At 35.6% G+C, this 26925-nt stretch overlaps 1 protein-coding gene across 1 annotated transcript in view; it reads right to left on the reverse strand.

The window, feature by feature from the left end:
• Nucleotides 1-26925, reverse strand: part of FCHO2 (FCH and mu domain containing endocytic adaptor 2) — a 121324-nt gene that overhangs the window by 93286 nt on the left and 1113 nt on the right. The window contains 1 exon segment of the mRNA XM_040451044.1: nt 11126-11217. Within this exon segment, the coding sequence (XP_040306978.1) occupies nt 11126-11217 (92 nt within the window).

The raw sequence follows: 26925 nt of genomic DNA on the forward strand, positions 1-26925 counted from the left end.
CCCCCCCTAAGATGTTTTTATTTTATTTTATTTTTTTAATTTTTTTTCAACGTTTATTTATTTTTGGGACAGAGAGAGACAGAGCATGAACGGGGGAGGGGCAGAGAGAGAGGGAGACACAGAATTGGAAACAGGCTCCAGGCTCTGAGCCATCAGCCCAGAGCCTGACGCGGGGCTCGAACTCACGGACCGCGAGATCGTGACCTGGCTGAAGTCGGACGCTTAACCGACTGCGCCACCCAGGCGCCCACCTAAGATGTTTTTAAAACAGAAGTGAAGGGGCGCCTGGGTGGCTCCGTCGGATGGGCGGCCGACTTCGGCTCAGGTCATGATCTCGCGGTCCATGAGTTCGAGCCCCGTGTCGGGCTCTGTGCTGACAGCTCGGAGCCTGGAGCCTGTTTCAGATTCTGTGTCTCCCTCTCTCTGACCCTCCCCCATTCATGCTCTGTCTCTCCCTGTCTCAAAAATAAATTAAACGTTAAAAAAAAAAAAAAAATTTAAACAGAAGTGAAAAAAGAGAAAAAGGACAAATTATCAGAGAAAAAGTAAATAATTGTAATAAATCTAAATAATGACCATCCAAAATACTAACAATACAGAAGAATAAAATATGTAACAATCTGATTTGAATAAATCAGCTGGATGAGATATTAGAAAATATTTTCTAAGTTACAGCTAATTTTATTAGATGACTAATAATATCATTCTTCTTTAAGTCCTTAGGTATTAGAGATACATATAAAAAAAGTATCCATGAACATAACAATTTGATGCTAGGGAAATGGTTTAAGCAAGGCTAACAAAATAGCAAAAATTGCTGACACTATATTAGAGTTCATTATTTAGTGGTTTATATATTTAATGCATTTTGTACTAAGTTTGAATTTTTCCATAATAAAAAGTTCAAGAAATGTATTTCCACAATAAAAAAAAAGTCTTTAATGGAAAATTTTCAATGTTCATAGGACAAAGTTAAACACATACACACAAATGTCCTATGAGGCATTAAGTCAGGACGTGACAGTATTCTAAGGTTCCGACATTTTCAGAAAGAGGGTAAAAGGATCAATTATTATTGTAAGTTAACAGCTCAATTAAGTATGTTATAATCTCTAGGATAACTAATAAAAGAACAGTAGAAGAGGGTTTTACTTCTAAGCTAATAAAAAAAACAAGACTTAAAAAAAAAAAAAAAAAAAACAGGCCAAAAGGCAAGAAAGAGGAGGAAAAAATACCAAACAAGTAAGACAAATAGCAAATACTAAAATAACACAGAGTTTGGCAATCTACAATACCATCAACCAAATATGGCCCATTTTTGTCCCCATAAAGTTTATTAGCACAGCCAAGCACATTTATTTACATGTTGGCTATGACTACTTTTGTACTAAAATGGCAGAGCCGAATACCTGCAACAGAGATCAGATGACACACAAAGCCTAAAATAGTGACTTTCTGGACCTCTACATAAAAAGTATGACAACTTCTGGGACAACAGATTTGAACCCAACTATATCTGCAATTCTACTGTACGTTACAGACTAAATGCTCCAATTAAAATAAAGACTGTCAAAGTGCCTTTAAAAATAAGAAACACAACTACACCACAAGAAAACAGCAAAGAAAAGACATATATCATGCAAACACTCACCAAAAGCAAACTGATGACCCTACAAAAACAAAGTAAACTTCAAGGCAAAAAACAATATCACAGATATAAAGGACACTTCATAATGATAAAAAATGCAGTTCATCCTGAAGATGTAATAGTTTTAAATTTGTACCAACCCAGAAAATCTAAAGACATTTTTTCAAAGAAGACATACAGATGACCCACAGACACATGAAAAGATGCTCAATACTACAAATCATGAGAGAAATGCAAATCAAAATCACAGTAAGACACTACCTCAAATCAGTCAGCATAGGTAATATCAAAAACAAAAAATAAACAAAAAAACAAGAAACACGTGTTAGCGAAGATGTGGAGAAAAAGAAACCTTAATGCACTGTTGGTAGGAATGTAAATTCATGCAGTCCCTGTGGAAAATATTATAGAGGTTCCTCAAAAAATAAAATACCATACAATCCAGTAATTCTACTTCTGGGTATCTACCCAAAGAAAATGAAAACACTAACTTGAAACACTAACTTGAAAAGATATATGTACCCTTATGTTTACTGCAGCATTATTTACAATAGCCAATATATGGAAGCAACCTAAATGTCCACTGATAGATAAAATGGATAAAGAAAATGTGGGAAGGAAGGAAGGAAGGAAGGAAGGAAGGAAGGAAGGAAGGAAAAGATAATTACTCAGAATGAGTAATCTTGCCATCTGCAACAACATGCATGGACCTAGAGGGTATTACACTAAGTGAAATAGGTCAGACAAATACCATATGGTTTCACTTATATGTAGAATCTAAAGAACAAAACAAAGAACAAGCAAACAAAAACAAAAACAGACCTATAAATACAAAGAACAAACTGATGGCTGCTGGAGGGAAGGGATGGGGAGGAATATGGGTGAAGGAGAACAGGAGGTACAGGCTTCCAGTTATGGAATGAATAAGTCATGGGGATGAAAGGTACAGCATAGGAAATATAATCAACAGTACAGTAATAGCACTGTATAATGACAGATGGTAGCTAAACTTGTAGGCATAGCATAAAGTATACAGTTGTGAAATACCTATGCTATACACCTGAGGCTAATGTTAACATTGTGTGTCTATACTTCAATATACTTCAACTATACTTCAATAAAAAAAAAAAGAATTTGGAGGCGTCTGGGTGGCTCTGTCAGTTAAGCATCTGACTTTGGTTCTGGTCATGATTTCAAGGTTCCGTGAGTTCAAGCTCCACATTGGCTCTCTGCTGTCAGTGCAGAGCCCACTTTGGATCCTATCGTCCTCTCTCTGCTCCTCCCCAGCTCACATGAACATGCTATCTCCCAAAAATAAACATTAAAAAAAAAAAAAAAAAGAATGGGGTGCCTGGGTGGCTCAGTAGGTTAAGCATCCAACTTCAGCTCAGGTCATGATCTCAGTCCGTTGAGTTCAAGCCCCATGTCAGGCTCTGTGCTGACAGCTCAGAGCCTGGAGCCTGCTTCAGATTCTGTGACTTCTTCTCTCTCTCTGCCTCTCCACCTCTCACACTCTGTCTCGCTCTCTCAAAAATAAACATTTAAAAAAATAAAAAAAAAGATTTTGTAGCCCCCTACTAACATGCCTCAAATACATTAAGCAAAAATTGACACAACTATATGAATACACAGAAATATCACCATCAGAATGAGATTTTCCATATAACTCTCTCAGAAATTGATAAAACAAGCAGGATAAAAAAATAAAAACCAGTAGGAAAGTATTACAGTTGAACAACAGAATGCACAAACTTACCCTAACAAATACATATAGACAACAAATGCAAAATACAGTCTTTTCAGGTATATGCAGATATTTACCAATACTGACTCTATCCTGGTCCATAACCCAAGTGTGAACAAATCTCCAAATGCTGAAATCATACAAAGGATGTTCTCTAACCACATGTAATTAAGCATGAGCTAGACTATACCTTTAAAATCATCACATATTTGGAAATTTAAAAACATACTTCTAGTGGTGCCTGGGTGGCTCAGTTAGTTAAGAATCTGACTCTTGATTTCAGCAGAGGTCATGATTTCATGATCATGAGATTGAGACCCATGTTGGGCTCCATGCTGGGTGTGGAGCCTGCTTAAGAATCTCTCTCCCTTTCCCTCTCCAGTGCTCAAGCTGTCTCTCAAAAACAAAAATAGTAACAAAAACAAACAATATAAATATATATATCACATACATATTTTTTATATATTCTAAATAACCCAGGGAGGCAACGAAGAAAGCACATTATCTTTAAATTCTTTAATCTTTAAAATATCTTTAAATTAAATATAATGAAAATCCTATTACTCAAAACTCGTGAAGCATAACAAAGCAATGCTTCAGGGAAATTTACAGATTTAAATGACTATATCAGAAATGAAAAAAGGTTGGGGCACCTGGCTGGCTCAGTCAGTGGAGCATGGGAGTCTTGATCTCGGGGTTCGGAGTCTAAGCCCCACATTAAGTGAAGAGATTATCTAAAAAAATTAAATCTTGGGGCACCTGGGTGGCTCACTCAGTTAAGCGTCCAAATCGGCTCAGGTCATGAACTCGCTGTTCATGAGTTTGAGCCCCACAACAGGCTCTGTGCTGACAGCTGAGAGCCTGGAGCCTGCTTCAGATTCTGTATCTCCCTCTCTCTCTCTGCCCCTCCCTGGCTCATGCTCTGTCTCTGTCTGTCTGTCTCTCTCTCAGGAATAGACATTTAAAAAATAATCTTAAAAAAAGTAAAAATGGTTGAAAATCATTAAGTCACACATCTATGTCAAAGTTAGAAAAAGAACAGCAAACTGAATACAAAGTCAAAAGAGATAAGGAACACAAAGTTAATGAAATAAAAAAATATTCAAAAAGGATCAACAAAATAGTTGCTTCTTTATAAAAACTTTTAAAACCAACAAGTGACAAAGGAGACTGATAAAATCCAGAGAAGGTACAAATAACTGATGTCAGGAATGAAAAGGGGTCATCTAGTACAGATCCATCAGATATTTAAAAGGTTTACAAAACAGGGGGCCTGGCTGGCTCAGTTAGTTAAGTGGCCAACTCTTGATTTCTGCTCAAGTCATGATCTCGCAGTTCATGAGATCAAGCGCCACAGCAGGCTCTGTGATGAAAGCATGGAACCTGTTTGGGATTCTCCCTCTCCCTCTCTCTCTGTCCGTCCCTTGCTCATGCTCTTTCTCGAAATAAATAAGCATTTTTTAAAAAAACAAAAATAAAACAGTTCATAAAAGGATATTAAGAATAAGGTTTTGGGGCACCTGGGTGGCTCAGTCACAGTTAAGCATCCAACATCAACTCAGGTCATGATCTTGCAGTTTATGAGTTCCAGCCCCACGTCAGGCTCTGTGCTGACAGCTCAGAGCCTAGAGCCTGCTTTGGATTCTGTGTCTCCCTCTCTCTCTGCCCCTCCCCTGCTCATACCTCTGTCTCTCTCTCTTTCTCTCAAAAGTAAATAAACATAAAAAAAAAAAAGAATAAGTTTTTGCCTATAAATTTGAAAGCATAAATGAAAAAAATTCCTTAAAAATATAACTTATCAAACTCACAGAAGAACTAGAATATCCAAAGAGTCCTGTAACTATTCAAGAAATTACATATGTAATTGAAACCTTCCTATAAAGGTGATTTCAAGTCCCAGTGGGTCTACCAGCAAAGTTAATGAAACACATAAAGAAGAAACCATAATCTGCCACATATTTTTTTCAGAAAAAAAAAAAAGATGTATACTCCCCAACTCATTTTATAAGGCCAACAAATCTTAATACCAAAACCTAAGAAAGATAGTTAGATAAAGGGAATTTTCAGGCCAAATTCAATCACAAATATAGATGATAAAATCCTAAATAAAATAGCAAACTGAACCACCAATATACAAAAATGATAATACATCTCCACCTAGTTGAGTTTATATGAGGAATGAAAAGTTAGTCTAACATTCAAAATTCAATGTGGGGCGCCTGGGTGGCTCGGTCAGGAGAGCATGCAACTCTTAATGTTGGGGTTGTGAGTTTGAGTCCCATGCTGGGTGTAGAGATTACTTTAAAAAAATAAAATAGGGGTGTCTGGGTAGTTCAATTGGTTGAACGTCTGACTCTTGGTTTTGGCTCAGGTCACAATCTCACAATTTTGTGAATTCAAGACCTGTGCAAAGCTCTACACTGGCAGCACAGAGCCTGCTTAGGATTCTCTGTCTCCCCCTCTCTCTGCACCTCCCCTACTCGCCCTATCTCTGTCTCTCTAGAAAATAAATAAATAAAAATTTAAAAATAAAACAAAATCTTAAAAAAAAATTCAATGTAATTCAGATTTTAACAAGAGAGGGAAAGAAAGAAAGAAGAAAAACATACTGCATCAATGGATACAGGAAAAGTATCTAACCAAATTCAACATCCAGGCAGAATTAAAAAAAAAAGAAAGAAAGAAAAACCTTACAAAACAATATAAACAAGGAAACTCCTATAATCTGATTAACAGTAGAGAAAAAAACAGAATAAATATATCATATTTAAGAGTGAAATGTGAGACTGGGAATAATAAGACAAGGACACCTGCCATTTCCATTTCTATTCAGCATTATACCTAAAGTATTAGCCAGTATGAGAAGTCAAGAAAAATAAAAAAAGGTATAAGGATTGGAAAGGGAGATGTAAAACTGTCATTTGTACAAGATGACTGTACACATAGAAAATCCAAAACAATCTACAGATAAATTATCAGAATAAGCAAGAATTACCAGGTTACTAGACACAAAATCAATATATAAAAATCAAGGGCATTTATATATAAATTTGTAACACCTTACCAACAAACTGCATCCCCTCAAAATATATAAAAATTCCTTCAATTTATTTTTTAAAAGGGGGAAAAAACTAAAAAGATATACAAGTCATGAACATGGACTTCATAAAAGAAAATGCAAATGACCAATGAACATATGAAAGGATGCCAAGCTTATTATTCATCAGGGAAATGCATTTTAAAACCACAGTAAGATACAGGTATCCCTCACTATCCAAAAGTAAAGCCTTCTGAGGAAACGTTTCATAAGCCAAATGGCATAAAGCAAAGAAACAATTACCATTAATTTATATGGAAATTATTTTGAGCTTTCCCAGACCCTAAAAATAACCTCTCTTAGGCTTTTCTGATACTGTAGGACACATCTTGCTAACAGATGCATAAAATAAATTGAAATAAAGTACAGAGGCTCAAAGACACAGTTCAACACTATGGCAGCTTGATGCTGAGATGCTGAGTAAAGGTCCTGGGAAAGGAGCTTGGCAGTGCCACCCTCACTGTGCACACTGCTTCCTTACGGAAGGAAGGACTCACTGCAAAACAAACACCGAACGCTATGTTTGCATTTTGCCATTTTTTGTAACAGCAAAAATCCTCTTCGAATTTTTCTTGGGTTAGCAAAAACAGGTACTAACGTACGTCTTTCATAAAAGCCAACTGGCATAACACAAGCTTCTGAAAAGTGGGGGATACCTGTACCACTACTTATCCAATGATTCAAATTAAAAGACTGGCAATACCAAGTGGTGATGAGGACATGGAACGACTAGAACGCTGAAACAAGGCTGCTGCTGTTGTAAACTAGTACAACCACCTGGGAAAATTCTTTGGCATTACCTATTACAGTTAAACATACACATTACTCTATCACCTGGCAATTCTATTCCAGAGTATATACTTAATATAAATATATGTATATGTATACCAAGACACATGTGCCAGAATATTCAAAGCAATATCACTTGTAATAGCAAAAAGAACTGGAAACATCCCAAATTTCTGTCAATGGTAGTAGATACATTTTGGCATAACTAATACTACATGGCATTGCAAATGAATTAAACTAAACTCAGTACAAATTAATCTCATAAACATGCTGAGTGAACAGAAGACAAAATAACTACTATATGATTAAACTGATATAATTAATACAAAGTTCAAAAGATAGGTACAACTTCCTTTGACAGATGAATGGATAAATTGTGATATCTATAAATGGAGTACGACTCAACAGTAGCAAGGTATGAATGCAACTACATGGATCAATCTCAACATAATTATACTGAGCGAAAGTACTGGGTAACAGACTATACCCTGTATGATTACATTCATATAAAATTCTAGAAATGGCAAACTAACCTAAATGTCAGAAGCAAATGAGTGGGTGTTTAGCAACGAGGGGGAGAGACAGGGGCAAGGAATTACAAAGGAGATGATGAATATGTTCACTACCTTGGCTGTGGTGATGGGTTTCATGAGTATGTGTATATGTCAAAATTTATCAAACTATACACTTCAAATATGCAGCATACTGTATGTCAATTATACTCCAATAAAGCTGTTGGAAAGAAGAGAGGAAGGACGAGGGTAGTAAGGGAGGAAGACAGGAAAGGAAGAAAAGAGCAAAGAGGAATACAAGAGGGAAGAAGGGAGCAAACCAGTAGGGAGGAGGGGCTGAGGGGAGGAGAGAAACTGAATGATTGATTGACTTAGGAAATCAAACTTTCTGGGCCCCGATTTTCTTATCTCTAAAATGGAAGTGAAACTTTTGATAGTGAAAGGAGGTAACTAATGTATGCAAAATCCATACTGCACAGTATATGTTTATGTGTCTATCTTTTCTTCCTTCCTTTCTCGTTCACTCCTTCAAGAAATATGAGTATCTAATTGTGCCAGGCTCTGTACTAGGCACCAGGGTAAAGAAGAATACTACATACTTTTCCCTTTATAGGGAAACACAGAGACAAATTAAAAAATGAATCATTATAAAATGTTATAGATACTGCAAAGAGATATATGATGTTGAGAAATACTATAATAGGTATTTCTGACCTAGTCAGGGAAATGAGGAAAAGCATCTCTGGAGAAGTGACCACATTGCTCAGCTCTAAAGAACAGGTGTTAATTAGGCAAAAACAGGAATAAGCATGTATAAAGCCTGGACTGGAAGACGTCTTTCAATAAATGGCCAATGTCTCTGGAAAGGAAAGAATAAGGATTCTGGCATGAACTAAAGCTTGAAAGGTAGCTTGGGATCAGACCAAGATGTTGGCAGACTTACCTTAAGAGTAATGGGAAGATTTCTAAATCACTCAAACCAGAAAGGTAACAAACCTCATTGCAGTTTAGAAAAAGCACTCCAATTACAGTACAAAGAATAAGGTGCAGGGGAATAAGAACGAATGTAGACAGATCAAAGAGGAGCTACTGTTCGGGCGCCTGGGTGGCTCAGTCAGTTAAGCGCCCAAGTCTTGATTTCGGCTCAGGTCATGATCTCAACAGTTTGTGAGATTGAGCCCTGCGTTGGGCTCTGTACTGACAGCATAAGCCTGCTTGGGATTCTCTGTCTCTGCTCTTCCCCTGCTCATGCTCCCTCTCAAAATAAATAAATAAACTTAAAGAAGAGGAGAAAAAAAAAAAAAAAGAGGAGCTACTGTTGCAGTTCAGGCAACAAGGACAGCTTGGATCAGGGCAGTAAAGTCAGAGATTTATTCTGTCAAAAAATCCTTACTTAGGGCCTACTAAGAGCCAAGCACTCTCCCAAGCTCAAGAGATGGAGTAATAAACAAAACAAAAAACAAAACAAAACAAAACCCCTGCCCTTGTGCCTTGTGGGATTTATATTCCAGAGGGGAGAGACAAATAAATAAGTAAAATATCACACACCTCATGGTTTTAAGTGCTATGAAGAAAACTTTAAAGTAGGGAACTAGTGGAAAGAAGGGTTGGTTGTCTCACTGCCCAAAGAATCATAAAGGGATTAGATTCTGGACAAGAAATGGTAGATTCTGGACATCTTATGGTAACTGACATAAATAGGCTAAAAGGCCTGATAACAACTGCCCTGAATGTCTCAAAGTAGTTATAGTAGTGATGCAAATGTTGGGGGAAAAGGAAGGCCAGAGGACATGCCAGGAGATGCAGCATTCTGAGGCCTCTTCTTTACTCCTGCCAGTGATGTTGCAGAAGCTAGTGAAGGACAGTTTTATCCATAGCACTTAGAGCTTCTAGATTCTCTCTTACCTCCAAAAGAGAAGTGAAAGCCAGAAGAGGACTGGCCTTACATAAAATAGTTTGTTCCCCAATTCCTATCAGTTGGTAAACTCTATGACAGCAAAAGCTATGTCTTTACCCCTATATTCTCAGAATCCAGACAAGTGCCTGGCACACAGCAAACATGGAATATATATTACTGAAAGAAGAAATGAATGGAGTATTGTTTATTTTTTTAAGTAACCTCTATACCCAATGTGGGGGTTGAATGCACACCCCCGAGACTGAGAGTCACATGCTCCATCCACTGAGCCAGCCAGAAACCCAATGAATGGAGTATTATATCAAAAGGCAAAATATTGGGGCACCTGGCTGGCTCAGTGGGTGGAGCATGTGACTCTTGATCTCAGGGTTGTGTGGTCAAGCTCCATGTTGGGTGTAGAGATTACTTAAAAAATAAAAGCTTTAAAAACAAACAAACAAATGAATAAATAATGGCAAAATAGCCCCATATTACTAAGATAAAGATTTTAAATGTGCTCATATAGGGGCGCTGGAGTCACTCTGTCACTTGAGCGTCGGACTATTGATTTCGGCGCAGGTCACGATCCCAGTCCCGTGGGATTGAGACCCATGTCAGACTCTATACTAAGCACGGAGCCTGCTTAAGATTCTCTCTCTCCCTCTGACCCTCTCCCTGCTTGCACTCTCTCTCTCTCTCAAATAAAAAAATAAAAAACAAAAACACGTGCTCGTATAAAAATCACAAACTGGGCCTAGCCACAAAATAGCTTTAATCAAACCAAAATACATTGATTGTAACAGTTTTTAAAGTATTATATTCTAAGAGTCTTAAAGAAAATCACATTTTACAAATTTACAGAATGGAAAAATATATACTTATATTTTTTAAAATAAAATTACAGGAGCACCTGGCTGGCTCAGTAAGTAGAGTATGGGACTGTTGATCTCTCAGTGTTATGAGTTCAACCCCCATGTCGGGCATGGAGCCTACTTAAAATCTAAATAAATAAACAAATGTTTTAAAAGTTATAATAATACAAAAAAAAAAAAGTTATAATAATACATAATTAAACTACAAATTCAGAAAAATTTTCAATTTATTTTAGTATGTTTAATGACATGTTTGTTTAAAGAAATGATAATATTTTATCCCACAAAATTTCTCAATTTTTCTATTGTACCACCTTGCTAGCTCTTTCAACGAAAAACAGGTATATATATTTAAGCAGTGATTTGCAAACCAGGAGTGTAGCAATATTATTTGGAGCCACTATTTAGCCCTCAGCATGTAGATGTCAGGTAACTACTACTTTAAAATATAACTATAAACGTGTACTTGATTATTTTAATGCAAATCTAACTAAAATTTTCCCATCTCTATTCTAAAATTTAATTTGATGATGAATTGTTAAATGACTTACTAAAAAAATACATACCTTTCTCTCACAAAATCTGCTAGTTCTTTCGTTGATATCTGTCCATGTTTCATATTATGGTAAAGGACATCAAAGCCACTATTTTTTTCCCCCTGAAATTGAAAAAGATTTTTCGTTTAACAAACAAAAAAGATCAAAATGACCAAAACGACTTACGAATAACCCTCCATTAACTAATATGCAATGCTAATGCTCAGGTGAGCTAAGTCTCCCTAAATGAACCATTGCCGCTCCTTGTATGACTTCAAATTATATGAAAGGAAAACTCTACACTTTGATGAAGTTTACAATTTATTATACATATACACACATTAAACACACATGCACACATTGTATAATCACTCAAAAAAGTATATTAAATGAAATTAAGTCTGAAATTTTAAGAAATAACATGCAGCCTAATTTAGAAAAGATAACCATGTATCTTTTTAAATACATCACCAAATCCCATTTCAATTCCCTTAATACGCACTAAGGGATTCCTGATTATGTAACAAAGAGTCCCTGTTTTAAAACAACTAAATCCTGGGACACCTTGGTGGCCCAGTTGGTTGAGTGCCTGACTCGATGTCAGCTCAGGTGGGATGGAGCCCCGGGTTAGGCTCCGTGCTGAGTGCAGAGATTCTCTCTCCCTCTCTCTATCCCTCTGCCCCTGTCCCCTGCTCACAATCTCTCTCTCTCCCTAAAATGAATAAATTTTAAAAATTAAAAATTAAAAAATAAATAACTAAACTTGACTTCTGGGTCAAGATAGCCTATTACTAATCACATAACCATTCAATACCACAAAATACTTTATAATCACTAACGTAAATCTTTCAGTAAACTTAAACAACTTGAGAGGTGAGAAATTTTAAAATTTTAATTAAAGAGTAGTAACACTCATTGGCTAGTCCTCTACTAATGGGAAATTAGCAGAACCAGACCACTACACGATCCTAGAAAACCTTTACTGCCATTTAATCCAATAAATGCTAAATTAGCAAGTCACAGCAAAGAAAACATTAGAAATACCAATTTTATAGATGAAACAAAAGACTCAATAAACTTAGCTCAACAACTGTCTTTACAATTAGTTTTTATTTTGCTCCAGTGAAAATAAAATAATAAAGAACTGATTATATTTGTTGGAAATAGAAAGCAATACAGTAAGCAAGAATTACACAATATGAAACCTAATTTTTTTACAGCTCACTGAAAACAGGAAACTGGAATTCCTGTTATACCGAAATGATCCCTACCAAAGTTGTAAACTAATACAGAAAGTAAGTATTTTGCCACATACACAATAAAATGTCCTATTTATAATGAGATAATATAAACAATACACTCGGGACGCCTGGGTGGCTCAGTTGGTTAGGCGTCCAACTTTGACTCAAGTCATGATATGGTCTGTGAGTTCGAGCCCCAGGTTGGGCTCTGTGCTGACAGCTTGAAGCCTGGAACCCGCTTCAGATACTGTCTCCCTCTCTTTCTGCCCTTCTCCCACTTGTACTCTGTCTCTCTCTCTCAAAAATAAACATTAAAAAAACTAATTATAAAAAAATAAAAAACAATATACTCAACATTTTGAACATCAATTTCTTTTTACAAGTAAGAATATAACATAAAACCAATATCTTTAATGAATCCAAAGATACCCATTTGGTTTCTATAATTTTTTATGTTTAACATAAAGAAAAAAGTTATTATCTAACTTTGGCTTTTTACTTTCCATGGGTTTTTCATGCAAATTTATTCTAACCATAAGAAGAATATTCTCTGACATAACCATTATCCCTAGTTTATGGTAAGCAAAAATAACATCATCATGCAGATTAGTAAGTACAATTACAGACAAAATAATGAAGGACCTGAATCCTCAAAGGGATTCATTTGATTACTTGAATGCATAAATTACACATAATTACCTATCCACCAACTTCCAAAATATAGTCATGAACTCTAAAAACAAAATGAAACTTAAATTCTAAAACCATAAAATCAAAAGTCTGAAGCTCTCATGCCCCAAAGTTCTCAATAGACATCTACTACTTATCATTTGCACATAAATCTAACAAGTCAGGTTACCTGGGTTCCCAATATGCATTATGCATATTCATTATCATATTCAAATTGGAAGCGAATTAGGAGTAAAAGGCTATTCAAACAGACACACAGACTATTAGAAATACTCTACCAGTTGGGAGAGAGCCAAAGCATAAGAGACTCTTAAAAACTGAGAACAAACGGAGGGTTGATGGGAGGTGGGGGGGGGGGTAGCTGATGGGTATTGAAGAGGGCATCTTTTGGGATGAGCACTGGGTGTTGTATGGAAACCAATTTGACAATAAACTTCATATATTAAAAATAAATAAACAAACAAACAAACAAAAAAAGGGATACTCTACCAGGATTACAAGGTAAAAAAAAAAAAACAAAACTTTTTTTTAAAAGAGATAAGAAACTGGACACCATCTAGTAACTGGGGCAACAAGGTCCTGAGCGTTTTGCCTCACTGTAACAGTATTTTTTTATGTTTATTTATTTATTTTTGAGGGAGAGAAACGTAAGAGAGTGGCAGAGAGAAAGGGAGACAGAATCCCAGCACACAGCCTGACACAGGGCTCAAACCCATGAACTGTGAGACCACGACCTGAGCCAAAACCAAGAGTCACTTAACTAGAAGTCACTTCACCAAGGATGTATAACTGACTACGCCACCCAGGCACCCCTCACTGTTACAGTATTATAAACATTTAGGAATCAAGTAAAGGTTAAATTACATTTGGAAATTTGGGTTTTAATCAAAAAGTCCTTTAAAGAGTAAGCTCTTTTTTGGGAACTTCAGATATCCAAATAGCCTACTAGTTAAAAATCCTAACTACTCCATCCCTCAGGTCTTCACTTGGAAAGACAAGGAAAATTCATTCTAATAAGGATGTGATACAGAAGAACCCTGCCTCAAAATGCACTAACAACTAAATATAAACATATATTCACATATAATGAATATGCATAAACACATGATTACAAATCCATTTGTCATTTCTTCTTATTTTCGGATTTTTCATTTATTGAGGTCAGAAAACATGAGTCTAACTCCAGGCACTATTCATTAACAATTTCACAAACCTATTAACACAAATATTTATTACTCATGAACTTTAGCACAAACTAAACAAAAATTTTCCTACTTCAAATGGCGCTAGTGTGTAGGGTGATCTCTCTCACTCCACACACACACTTAAATACAAATAGACCTTTTTTCTAAAAAAAAAAAAAAAAAAAAAAAAATTTCAACGTGTCTGACAAAGAACCCAAATTGTATTGTCCCTTGCCAAAAACTTACTTTACAGCTTTGATAACAGATGACTAAATAAATACTAAATACATAGACATTTATATGTCAAAAAATACAGCAGAAAACAAGACCCCTGGAGCTGAGGTCTAGGCCCATTTGGCTTCAGTGTCTTCACCTGCACAAAACTGAAAATTCTGGTGAAACGGGGAGAGACCACTCTTAAAAAAGATAATTGTAACTCATTGTAATTCTGCCACCATTTAAGATCACCCCAATTTTTTTTAACCAGAAGTACCTCCACACAGGTTCTGAAATTTTATATTAGTCACCAACGTTTTTAGTAGATGGCTCTAATTCAAAGAAAAGTAAAATAAGAAGTATTTCTGAACTGCATATCCATTTTATCACCTTAGACCTTGAAGTGGATATGTTCTTCTCATTTTCAATACAAATTTTTTTTTCTTAACAAAATCTGTTAAGCAAGCAGAACTGGCTTTTCCTTAACTACAAATACATGAACGTACAAATAATTTGACAACAGACTTTTATTATCAAATAGAATTATGTCTAAAGATGTCTTCTTATCTTCAATATTTTACTAAAACCGTAAATATTCATGCCCTTTGATTCAGCAATCCCACTTTTAGAAATCTATACTACAGAAACACACACACACAAAGATACATGTGGAAGAATATTTACTGAAGTACTATTTATAATAGTGAAAAATGGAAAAAACTCAAAGACACCCATTAATATTACTGGTTACGTAGGGGCACCTGGGTGGCCCAGTCAGCTAAGAGTCCGACTCTCGACTTTGGCTCAGGTCATGATCTCACGGTTCACAAGATCAAGCCCTGCATCAGGCTCTGTGCTGACAGCATAGAGCCTGCTTGGGATTGTCTCTCTCCCTCTCTCTCTGCCTCTCCTCACTCGTGCATGCTCACTCTCTCTCTCTCTCTGGCAAAATGAATAAAACTTAAAAGATATAAAACTGGTTAAGTAGATGACAGTATATCCTACAATAAAATACAGTATTTTTTAAAAGACTACAGTAAAAAAAAAAATTGCAGATTTTTAAAATTCTTAAAACGGACAGATACACTGTCAATGGAAAAAAGCAAGACACAATTACCATGAGAGCCCAAAATAACCTAATGTAAGGAACAACTTCAATGTCCAGCAACCAGTGAATACAAAGACAAAATAAGGTATATCCATACAACGGAATATAATTCAGCAATAAAAGAAACAAACACTGATGCATGTGACTTTATGAATATATAATCATCTTAAAGAAAGCAGACACGAGACCATAAATTGTATGACTCCATTTATATGAAATGTCTAGAATAAGCAAATCTGCTGAGATAGAAAGATTTAGTGAGTTGTTGGGAAGGGGAGGTTGTGAAGTAGGAGGTGAAAAGAGGTACAGGTTTTCTTTGTGATGTAATGAAAATGTTTTAAAATTGACTGTGATGAGGACTACATGTCAAAAAGCACTGAACTGTACACTTTAAATAAGTGAACTATACAGTAAATAAAATATATCACAATAAAGCCATCAAAAAGCTTAGGCAAATATTTTTATCCATTTCAATCAAATTCTTGCAGAGAAATTTTCAGTATTAAGTGACAAAAGCAACTATTAACACTATTACTGGTACAAGGAAGACAATTCTTTTGAATATTTATGCTAAGATAGGATCTTTTTTAATCTGCTGGTATCAATGCACTTTACAAAGAGGTGGCACATTCATAAAAGTCTAATGACTGTGCCCTGGGGCAAACAAAATCTTGTTATAATCTGGTATAAACAAGTGTTTAAAACCTTTGAATTAATTCTTAACATGAAGAAGAAGGAAAAAAGTTTTATTACCCTTTGAAGATGTTTAGTCCAGAGTCCTACAAGTCCTTTAAGAAACCACAAACTTCTGGGGAACCTCGGTGGCTCAATCGGTTTAGCTTCAGACTCTTGACTTAGGCTGACGGCATGATCTCACAGTTCCTGGGTTTGAGCCCCACGTCAGGCTCTGTACTGACGGCTGGGGCCTGGAGCCTGCCTGAGATTGTGTCTCCCTCTTTGTCTGCCCCTCCCCTGTTCATGCTCTGTCTTCCTCTCTCTCTCTCTCAAAAATAAATAAATAAACATTAAAAAAAAAAGAAAGAAAGAAAAGAGAAAGAAAACACAAACTTCTGGGGTGCCTGGGTGGCTCAGTGGGTTGAGTGACCAACTCTTGATTTTGGCTCAGGTCATGATCTCACAGTTAGTGGGTATGAGCCCCATACTGGGATCTGCACTTACAGTGTAGAGCCTGTTTGGATTCTCTCTCTTCCTCTCTCTCTCTGCCCCTCCCCAACTCATGCTCTCTTTCTTTTTTTCTTTCTCTCTCAAAATAAGTTAACTTAAAAAAACAAAAAAGAAAACAAAAACCACAAATTTCTCAGAACCTATGGTCTCTTCTTACCACTCTGACAACAGTTAACAGTTTATCAGTCCAGATTCCTTTTCCCATACATATAGTAACATGTTACTTTTTTTTTAAGTTTATTTATTTTGAGAGAGAGAGAAAGAGTATGGGGGGGGGGGGGGCAAAGAGAGAGAAAGAGAGACAGAATCCCTAGCAGACCCTGACACGGGGCTTGATCTCATGAACCATGAAATCACAACCTGAGGAGAAATCAAGAATCAGACGCTTAACTGACTGAGCCACCCAGGGGCCCACGTTACTTTTTAACATGAAAATGAGATCACATTATGCATAGTTTTGCACTTAAGGTCACCAAGTCACTGGAAATATTTAGGTTTTTTTTCTAGTCTAATTTAGAATCTACAAGTGAGACATACTTGAAATTTCAAGTTAAAAAGTTTGAATACGTCATCAAACCTACTTTGGAAACTCAAAGACATCTTTTTCTGGTTGACTTTATAACATCACTTTATACTTTAAAATTTTTTTAAGGAGATATGAAATACAATCTAACATCTTTCCACTTGAAGAAAAAATAGAACTGTTAATGTACCTGGGTTTTTAAGATCCACGAACAGCAATAGTGGAAAAGTACAAAGCTATATAAGTCCTATAGATTTTAGCTAATGGTTTGAAACTTCTCCTTCAAAGACCTTTTAAGAGCAACAGTAAATTAAAAACTAAAAACAAAAAAAGTGGATTATCTCTCACTTATGATGACTCCAAGATCTGGAAAACAGGCAGAAGATGGGGTGCCTGAGTGGCTCAGTCAGTTTAGCATCCGACTTCAGCTCAGGTCATGGTCTCGCAGTTCTTGAGTTTGAGCCTCGCGTCGGGCTCTGTGCTAACAAACAGCTCAGAGCCTGGAGCCTGCTTCGGATTCTGTATCTCTCTCTCTCTCCCTCTCCCCTGCTCATGCTCTGCCTCTCTCTATCTCTCAAAAATAAATAAATGTTAAAAAAATTTTTTTTGAAAAAAAAAAACAGGCAGAAGATGGTGTATAATCAGGCTATTGATTAAACAGCTGATTTTACCTAGTTCCTTTTTATTAAAAAAAAAAAAAAAATTTGGAATGGGATGAAAGGGTCAGGAGGTGCTATCACGTGAATAGCAAATAACAGGCCTAACCTTCCTCTCAACCTCAAACCGCTTCAAAAGTAATAAATAAATATCATCACTTCCTACCACTCTACATTTTCCTTTTGCACTAGCTCTTATGTAAGCAGTTTTTCTATAAGTAAATAGCACATTTAACCACAAGTTACAAACTCTTTTAGTCAACCTTCTATTTATACATTGAAATTTTCACACCTGATCATCAGAACTATTCTACAGAACTACTGGCAAGATGTTTTTAAAGAAGAAAACAGTGATTAAAGATGTAAAATGAGCATTGCTCAGCAGTCAGAGCAGGCAGGTACAAAAGTCACTCAAACACATCTGTTGGTTGGCTGAAGGAAATAAATCTTATTATATTAAAAAAATTATTTTCTAACTCCTCAGATACTCCCTAAACTTTTCAGTTATAATTCACCTTTTCCAGTTAGTTAAATCCTTAAAGCCATCTAATAGATATTATAGGGATTCAACAAAAATAACAAAAGCAAACAGTTGTGAGATGTTTTTTTTAGAATTTTCAAACTCTCTGTAATATTCTTTAAAGAATGTAATTTTAATTACCCTCAACATGAAAAAATAAAACAATTTCAGGTTTCTCAAAAACTCTTCAATCTGTGCATTCGAAGGCATTCTTAAAATGACATCTCTTGTTCATGTTGTTAAATCTTCAGTCCTCATAATTCATAAATGAAAAAAAAACTGAAAATAACCTAAATATTCAAAGTGGGAGTAGTTTTAAAAATTACCTATGCATTCCATGAAAACCTATGAAAGTCACCGCAAAGTATTTTCAAAGAATACTTAATCGTATGAGAAAAATACTTGATACTTGTTTTCATTTGAAAACACCAAGCTACAGAACAATACAGCAGAACCTATTGTGAATGTATGTATGTGTATATATATATGCATTTTTTTTTTTTTTAGATTTATTTTTGAGACAGTGCAAGCAAGGAAGGGGTGGGCGGCGGGGGGGTGGTGGGTGGGGGGTGGGGAACAGAAGATCTGAAGTGGGCTCTGCGCTAACAGCAGTGAGCCCGATGTGAGGCTCAAACTCATGAGCTGGGAGATCATGACCTGAGCCGAACGAAGTCTGAAACTCAACCGACTGAGCCACCCAGGCACCCAATGAATGTTGTATTTGGAAAGAAAATCTTAGAGGATACAGGGAACAGCGATACATAATTTTAATTTTCTTCTGTATTCTGTGTCCTACCTATCCCATAATAATGGTCATATAATTAAAAAGGAAAACTATCTTCACTGGTTCTTGTTTCAACCAAATAAAAATTAACACTTAGTAGTTTTAAGATCCAGCATCACCAATTTGCTTTACATATACTGTACCTTCCTATCTTTTCCCTAAAGTCAAGCAAATATGCTTGTCATATCTTTCATAACTTTTACTTCTGCAGTTCCATCAAGGAGCATGTGCCTGACAGAAGTGATGGACTTGTATGCCTCAACTTCAACACACAGTTCACTAATCATTTCGCAATTGAATCCTCTCAATCTGGCTATCCCAGCAATATTCTTTAGCGACTTTACCAATAGATATCATTTTAGGCCTCAGTTGCTGTTGTCCTGTTTTTGTACACGCCCCCCCCCCCCAATCTGACCAATTTATGCTTATCTGGTGACCAAACTGCTACTAACATTCTTCCAACTCTAGTATTCTTTCATTTTTCCACACGAGATAAAGTGAAAACCAAACTTTTATTCCCTTTAAGTCTCCATGGCACCATATTCCTATACGGATTTTTTAGGGTGCTTCTGTTAAATGTTTTAGAATTGTGAAACCAGGATGGATAATCTCAAGAAAAAGAACTCAAAAACTACTTCCACGGGGTTTATGCTAACCAAATATGCATGACGATAAAAAAAATACCTGTTCTCCCATGCTTTTGCCTAAACAAGTAGTTCTGAAAGGATTAGAGCATTTAGGATTTAGTGTGCAGTGTTAGAAAAGAATCCAGACAGCAAAATTTTATCCTTTCCATGTCAATGTTCTAAAATCTTTCCCCTGAACGGAACTTATACAGACTAAATCAGTAAATTTCTCACTTTCAAATTTCTCCAACGATTAAGGCAAAAATACAGACCACCACTGCACCTCCTAAAATTCTAAGTGCCTCACAATAAAATTTAATGTCATCTAAAATACTATGATTTTCTAATGTCTACCTGTCAGGTCTACTTAAACCAAGTTAGATGAATCTGTATTTTGCATTTTCATAGCTTGTTGCAGCTGAAAACAATTTGGGCATGGCTAACTGGCTAACAATTATACAATAACACTTTTTAACTTAGTGTATGTAATTTGCTTGTGTATATACAGAGATCATCTCTGGAAAGCAACAGAAGAAATTGGTTAACAGTGACTGCCTTTGTGGAGATCTTGCTGGCTGGGAAAAAAGAAATTTTATACTGTATTCCTTTTGGTACCTTTTGAAAATTTACTGAACCATGTAAATCTTGCAAATCTGTTAACTAATCTATACATAAATATGCATACACATACACTTCTTAAATTTCAGTATATCAACAAATGGAATCATATCCCAAGGAGATATCACAAATTACAGTATTTGGAAATTTCAATTAATAAAAACAAAGTCTTTATTCTGGGTTTCTACAATCACCTCAACTAATTTTCAAAAACATATATGCTTAAATTTGCATATGTATATAACCCACCAAAATACGTGTGTGGGCACATGTATAGTTGGTAGTCTCTCATCTAGGATACTAAATTTAGATTAAATAATCAAGCAAAAATATAACGTTTTGCATTCCAAAGTCCTATTAATAGCAATTCCAGGTTTTTAAAAAACATTTTAATCCTTCTAGTTTATCCATGTAATGACAGATCAAATTTTGGATGTATAATTAAGCACTCCAATTTTATTTAAAAGTAAAGCATGACTATACCAGGGAAATCAAGAGATAAACGGAATGAGACTTCTGTACTGGTTAAATAATTAAAGAAATAAGGACAAGAAATACTTCAAAATAAAAACACCCAAGATAATTATTTCATTCTTGATGTGCTGACTGGAAATAATCTTTGCAAAGGGTCACCTAACTAAAAACGTTAGTTCATTACAATGTGATATATGCTACAGGATACTTAACGTCTTTGGGAGAATCCTTCATATTTTACAGAAATTAGGAATGTCACGCAAAATGAGGTTTATAAAGATTTAAATCAGGTTTTGTTTAATTTTTTCCCTTAAATAATTATCACTAATGAAATCCATTCTTAAAAAAAAATTTCAGGGGGTTAGTACCCAAAATATACAAAAAACTTATACAACTCACTACCAAAAAACAAACAAACAATCCAATTAAAAAATGAGAAGACATGAACAGACATTTCTCCAGTAGACATACAGATGGCCACAGACAAAAAATGCTCAACATCACTCATCATTAGAGAAATGCAAATCAGAACCACAATGAGATATCTTATACCAGTCAGAATGCTAAAATCAAAAACATAAGAAACAAGAAGTGGTGACAAAGATGTGGAGAATGAGGAACACTCAGGCACTATTGATGGGAATGCAACCTGGTGGAGCCACTATGGAAAACACTATAGAGATTCCTCAAAAACTTAAAATTAGGATTACCATATAATCTAGTAATTCCACTACTGGGTATTTACTCAAAGAATATAAAAAACCTAACTCAAAAAGACGCATGCACCCCTATGCTTATTATAGCATTATTTTTTTAAGTTTACTTATTTTGAGAGAGAGAGCACATGTGCACGCATGCAGGAGCAGGACAGAGGAAGAGAGAGAGGGACAGAGACAATCCCAAGCAGGCTCCACGCTGTCCACACAGAGCCTGAGGTGAGGCTCAAGCTCATGAACCATGAAACTATGACCTGAGCCTAAATCAAGAGTTGGACACTTAACCACTTGAGCCCCGCAGCAATATTTACAATAGCCAAAATATGGAAAGAACCCAAAGGTCCATCTATATAGATGAGTCGACAAAGAAGAGTAGCACACACATACACACACACACACACACACACACACACACACACACACACACACACAGGAATATTACTCAGCCATAAAAAAGAATGAAATCTTGCCACTTGCAACAACATGGATAGAGCTAGGGAGTATAATGCTAAATGAAATAACTCAGAGAAAGACAAGTACCATATGATTTCACTCATATGTGGAATTCAAGAAACAAAACAAAAAAAGAGACAAGCCAAAAACAGACCCGTAATTATAGAGAACCAACTGATGGTTACCACAGGAGAGGCAGGTGGAAGGATGGGTGAAACAGGTGAAGGGGATTAAAGAGTACGGTTACCATGATGAGTACTGAGTAATGTATAGGACTGGTTTTTTAAAATTATTTTTTAATGTTTATTTATTTTTGAGAGAGAGAGAGAGACAAAGACAGAGCATGAGAGGGGTATGGACAGAGAGACGGAGACAGAGAATCTAAAGCAGGTTCTAGGCTCTAAGCTGTCAACCCAGAGCCCAATGCAGGGCTCAAACTCACAACCTGTGAGATCATGACCTGAGCTGAAGTTGGATGTTTAATGGACTGAGCCACCCAGGAAACCCTGTAGAGAACTGGTGAATCACTACACTGTACAGCTGAAACTAAAAAACACTGTATGCTAATTATACTGGAATTTAAAAAAAAATTAAAAATTTAAATCCTGAATTAAATAATCTGGGTTTACATAAAAATATAAAGCCATTTTAATGACTATGGAGCCATCAATGGTGACACAGACTATCTCAAAAGTATTATAAATTTTACTCTTACTCTGAAAAAGCAGTGTACATAAACACTTCCTCACTATAATATTTGCAATAACTCTTTAAACTGACATCTTTTGAAGGGTTAACAACTGTTTTTATATATTAAGGCAATGGTGTGGATTTGTGCTATCAAAATTAATTTTGTTATCCAATTTTAATGGAAAAGAAAAACATTTTCAACTTGATTATCAAAGGCACTATACTTTGTGGCAAAAAATGACTAATCAGCAACAAAACACCTGTTCTGTAGGAACTTTTAAATACATTTTCTCTTCAAAGTAAAAAATTAAGTAATCCGTAACATAGGATACAGTTTTAGTTAAGAAAAACTACACTTTAAAGAAAAAGGCAGGATGTGCTGCTTTCGAAAGGGCTTGAAAATAGTTTGAATGATTCAAACTTTCCTCTAACAAATGCCACAACAAAAAGGTTTGCCTTTTTCTTTGTAGGGAAAACAATAATTAATAGGTTGTTTGATTAGAAACTTAAAAATTCAGAGTTTCCCATTACCTCACTTTGACAAGTTTCATTTATTCTGACAGTGCCACTTTAAATACTAGGGGAGAAAAGTGAAATTAATATTACAATTTCTCTATTTTAAGAAATTATAAATGGTCCTAAAATATGTACATTTTTGAGTTGTCTTAGACAACTATCAAATTCTCAGAAGTGATTTAGTTCCTGTTCCTAGTCTTGCCCAGTTCATTTAGTCCTCCTTTGGAGCTTTTTAAAGTTCCAGTTTAGAGCTTTCAGCCCCAATTCCAGGCTTGAAAGTAAAATAAAATGCAATCTTTTTTTACTATTTGTATTCAACAGTGGAAGTGAAGGCAAAGACAAAACCATAAATTAAACTAGGAATTCTGTCTAAATTTCATATCCAAATTTATTCCTGTCCCTTCCTTACGAGGGACAAACAGGGGCACCCAAAAACCAATACAAAGAATGTTCACAGAAACCATTATTCTTAATAGCGAAAAACATCAGACAAGGCTATGTTCAAAGCTCAATTAACAGAAACAAAAAATAACTTTAAAATGTTAATGTACAATTTGCAGTAAACTATAATTTTTTTTTAAATATTAATGAACAATTTGGAATTAAGTCAGCAAGCTTCAAGAACACATTCACCTATCAAAACCCATGCTAAACATTCAAGAATGTCCAATTTTAAATGATCCTCACAATAGTTTTATAAATTGCCACTGTAAAACCTAAAGTCTAAAATTGACAGGTTATACATATCAACTAAAATTAAATAACTAATTAATTAAATTGATAGGCTAAACCTAAAATTCATGAAAAAACGCAAAGGACCCAGAATAGGCAGAAAAATCTTGCTAAAGACCAAAGCTGGAAGACTCTCACTTCTTGATTCTAAACTTGCTGCAAAGCTATAATAATCAAAACAGTGTAGAACTACAAGGATGGACAATGGAATACAAGTGAAAGTCAAGAAATAAACCCATACTCCTATGGTCAACTGATTTTTGACAAGGGAGCCACGACTATTTAACTAAAAGAGAAGAGCCTTTCAACAAATGGCACTGGGACTAGAATGAAGCTGAACCTCCTTCTGACACCACACACAAAAACTGACCTCAAATGGATCACAGGCCTAAATGTAAGAGCTAAAACTATAAAACTCATAGAAGAAAACATTTGTGTATATACTCTTTGCGACTGTGGGTTAGGAAAAACTTCTTAAATAAAACAATAAAAGCATAAATGATTACAAATAAATTAAGCTGGACTTCATCAAAATTTAAAACTTCAATGCTTCAAAGGGTAGTATCAAGCTACCTCATACCAGATGGAACGGCGATTATCAAAGACACAAGACACAAAAAGTGTTGGCAAGGACATGGAGAAAAAGGAACAGTCGCATACTGTTGGTGGGAATGTGTATTTGTGTGCAGCCACTGTGGAAACACTATTCGTCAAAAAATGAAAAAAACAAATACCATACAATCCAGTAATTCCACCTCTGGGTGCATACCTGAGAAAATGAAAACATGAATTCAAAAAGATATATGAACACCTATGTTTACTACAGCATGATTTATAATAGCCAAGATATGGATGGAACCCAAGTGTCCATCCATAGATGAATAAAGAAAATGTGGTATGTATACACAATGGACTATTACTCAGCCATTAAAAAAGAATGAAATCTTGCCATTTGTGATATGGATGGATCTAAGGTACATTATGCTAAGTGAAACAAGTCAGACAAACACAAATACCGTATGATTTCACTTATAGGTGGAATCTAAAAACAACTGAAGAAAAAGAAACAGAAAACACTGGTAAATCCAGAGAAAAAACTGGTGGTAGCCAGAAAAGAGGGGGGTGGAGGGGGGTGGGAGATAGGTGAAATAGATGATTAAGAGGTACAAACTTACAGTTAAAAAGTAAGTCAGAGGATGAAAAGTACACCTTAGGAAATCTATCAATAATACTGCAACACTGTAAGACAGTAAGAGCACTTACACTGGTGAGCATTTCATAATTATTATATTCATGTAATTATCAAATACTGTACACCTGAAACTAATATGTCAACTATACTTCAATTAAAAATAATTTTTAAAAACAAATAAATACATGTTTAAAACAGGCACCTTCAAGAAAATGAAGACAGCCCACAAAATAGAAAATATTAACAAAATCATCTATCTGATAAAAGACTAACCACAATATAAAAAGAACTCTTACAACTCAATGATAAAAACACAAATAACCGAATCTAAAAATGGGCAGTGAGTCAACGGATACTCCTCCAAATAAAATATATAAATAAGCACATGAATAGATGTTCAACATTATTAGCCACCAGAGAATTGGAAATCAAAACCACAATGAGATACTACTTCACATCCATCCACTATAATAAAAATAGACAGCATTCCCCAGCATGTAGAAAAACTGGAACATCAGACATTGGGACTGTAAAACGTGCACCCACTTTGGAGAACAGGTTGGCAACTCCTCAAAATGTTAAAGAGTAACAATATGACCCAGCAATTCTATTCCCAAAAGAAATAAAGACATATTTCCACACAAAAACTTGTACCAAAAAATAGCAGTATTATTCAAAATAGCAAAAAAAAAAGTGGAAACAACCAAACGTCCATCACTGATGAACAGATAAAATGTGGTATATACATACAATGGAACGTTTGGCCATAAAATGGAATTAAGTGCTGATACATGCTATACCATGGATGAACTTTGGAAACATGCTTAGGAAAGAAGCCAGTCACACAGAACACATATGATCCCATTTATATGACATGTCCAAAAGAGACAAATCTACAGAGGTAGAAATTTATAGATTAATAAGTTGCCTAGGGCTAAGTTAGGGGGGAAAGAGGTAATGACTGCTAATGGATACAGGGATTCTTTCTAAGGTGATGAAACTGTTCTAAACTGATGTAACTGAACATATGAAAACCCCTGCATTATACACTTAAATGAGTGCACTGTATATATAGTATGTGCACTGTAACTTAATGCTTTTTTTTAAAGAAAACCCTGTCTAGTGTTTATATCACTTGCAGAAAACAAGAAATACTCAAAACAAATAACTCTGAACTGATTTGATTACTAAGTCTATGTGAGACACTTAAAAATAAGAATTTAAGACACACCTCCTAGTCACTGAAAGATTATTCCTTTAGATATTCACAAATTTTAACTAAAATGGAACTGTAGTATTTGCAAATGTTAGGACAAAAAATGAAATTCACCCAAGATACCTGAGTAAACATGTTACTTTCCTGTACACGGCCGAACTGCACTTCCCATTACAACAAACAATAACTGCAGAAAAACACTCCACACGGAGCCGGGGAAGTCATTCTCAAAGAACCACCTAATAATACTGAGTTAAGAGGAGGGGTGTGGAAAGAATGAGGAAGGGGAAAGAGCACAGGGCACAAGGGGAAGTCTTTCGTGCACTTAAGCCCAAGGAATTCAGTTACATTAAATTCAACTTTTATACGCTTTGTGAACAGGCCCAGAGGCAAAGTCCTGGGCGCAAACCGAAGAGCGGAGCTGCGAGGCCGAGAGGAAGTGCTGATCCAGGCCAAGCCCGCAAAGGATTTCGCATGGAAATGGTGGGGG

This window comes from Herpailurus yagouaroundi, unplaced genomic scaffold (assembly GCF_014898765.1).
Source record: "Herpailurus yagouaroundi ecotype Mexico unplaced genomic scaffold, PumYag 29, whole genome shotgun sequence".
In the NCBI taxonomy this organism is placed as follows: Eukaryota; Metazoa; Chordata; class Mammalia; order Carnivora; family Felidae; genus Herpailurus; species Herpailurus yagouaroundi.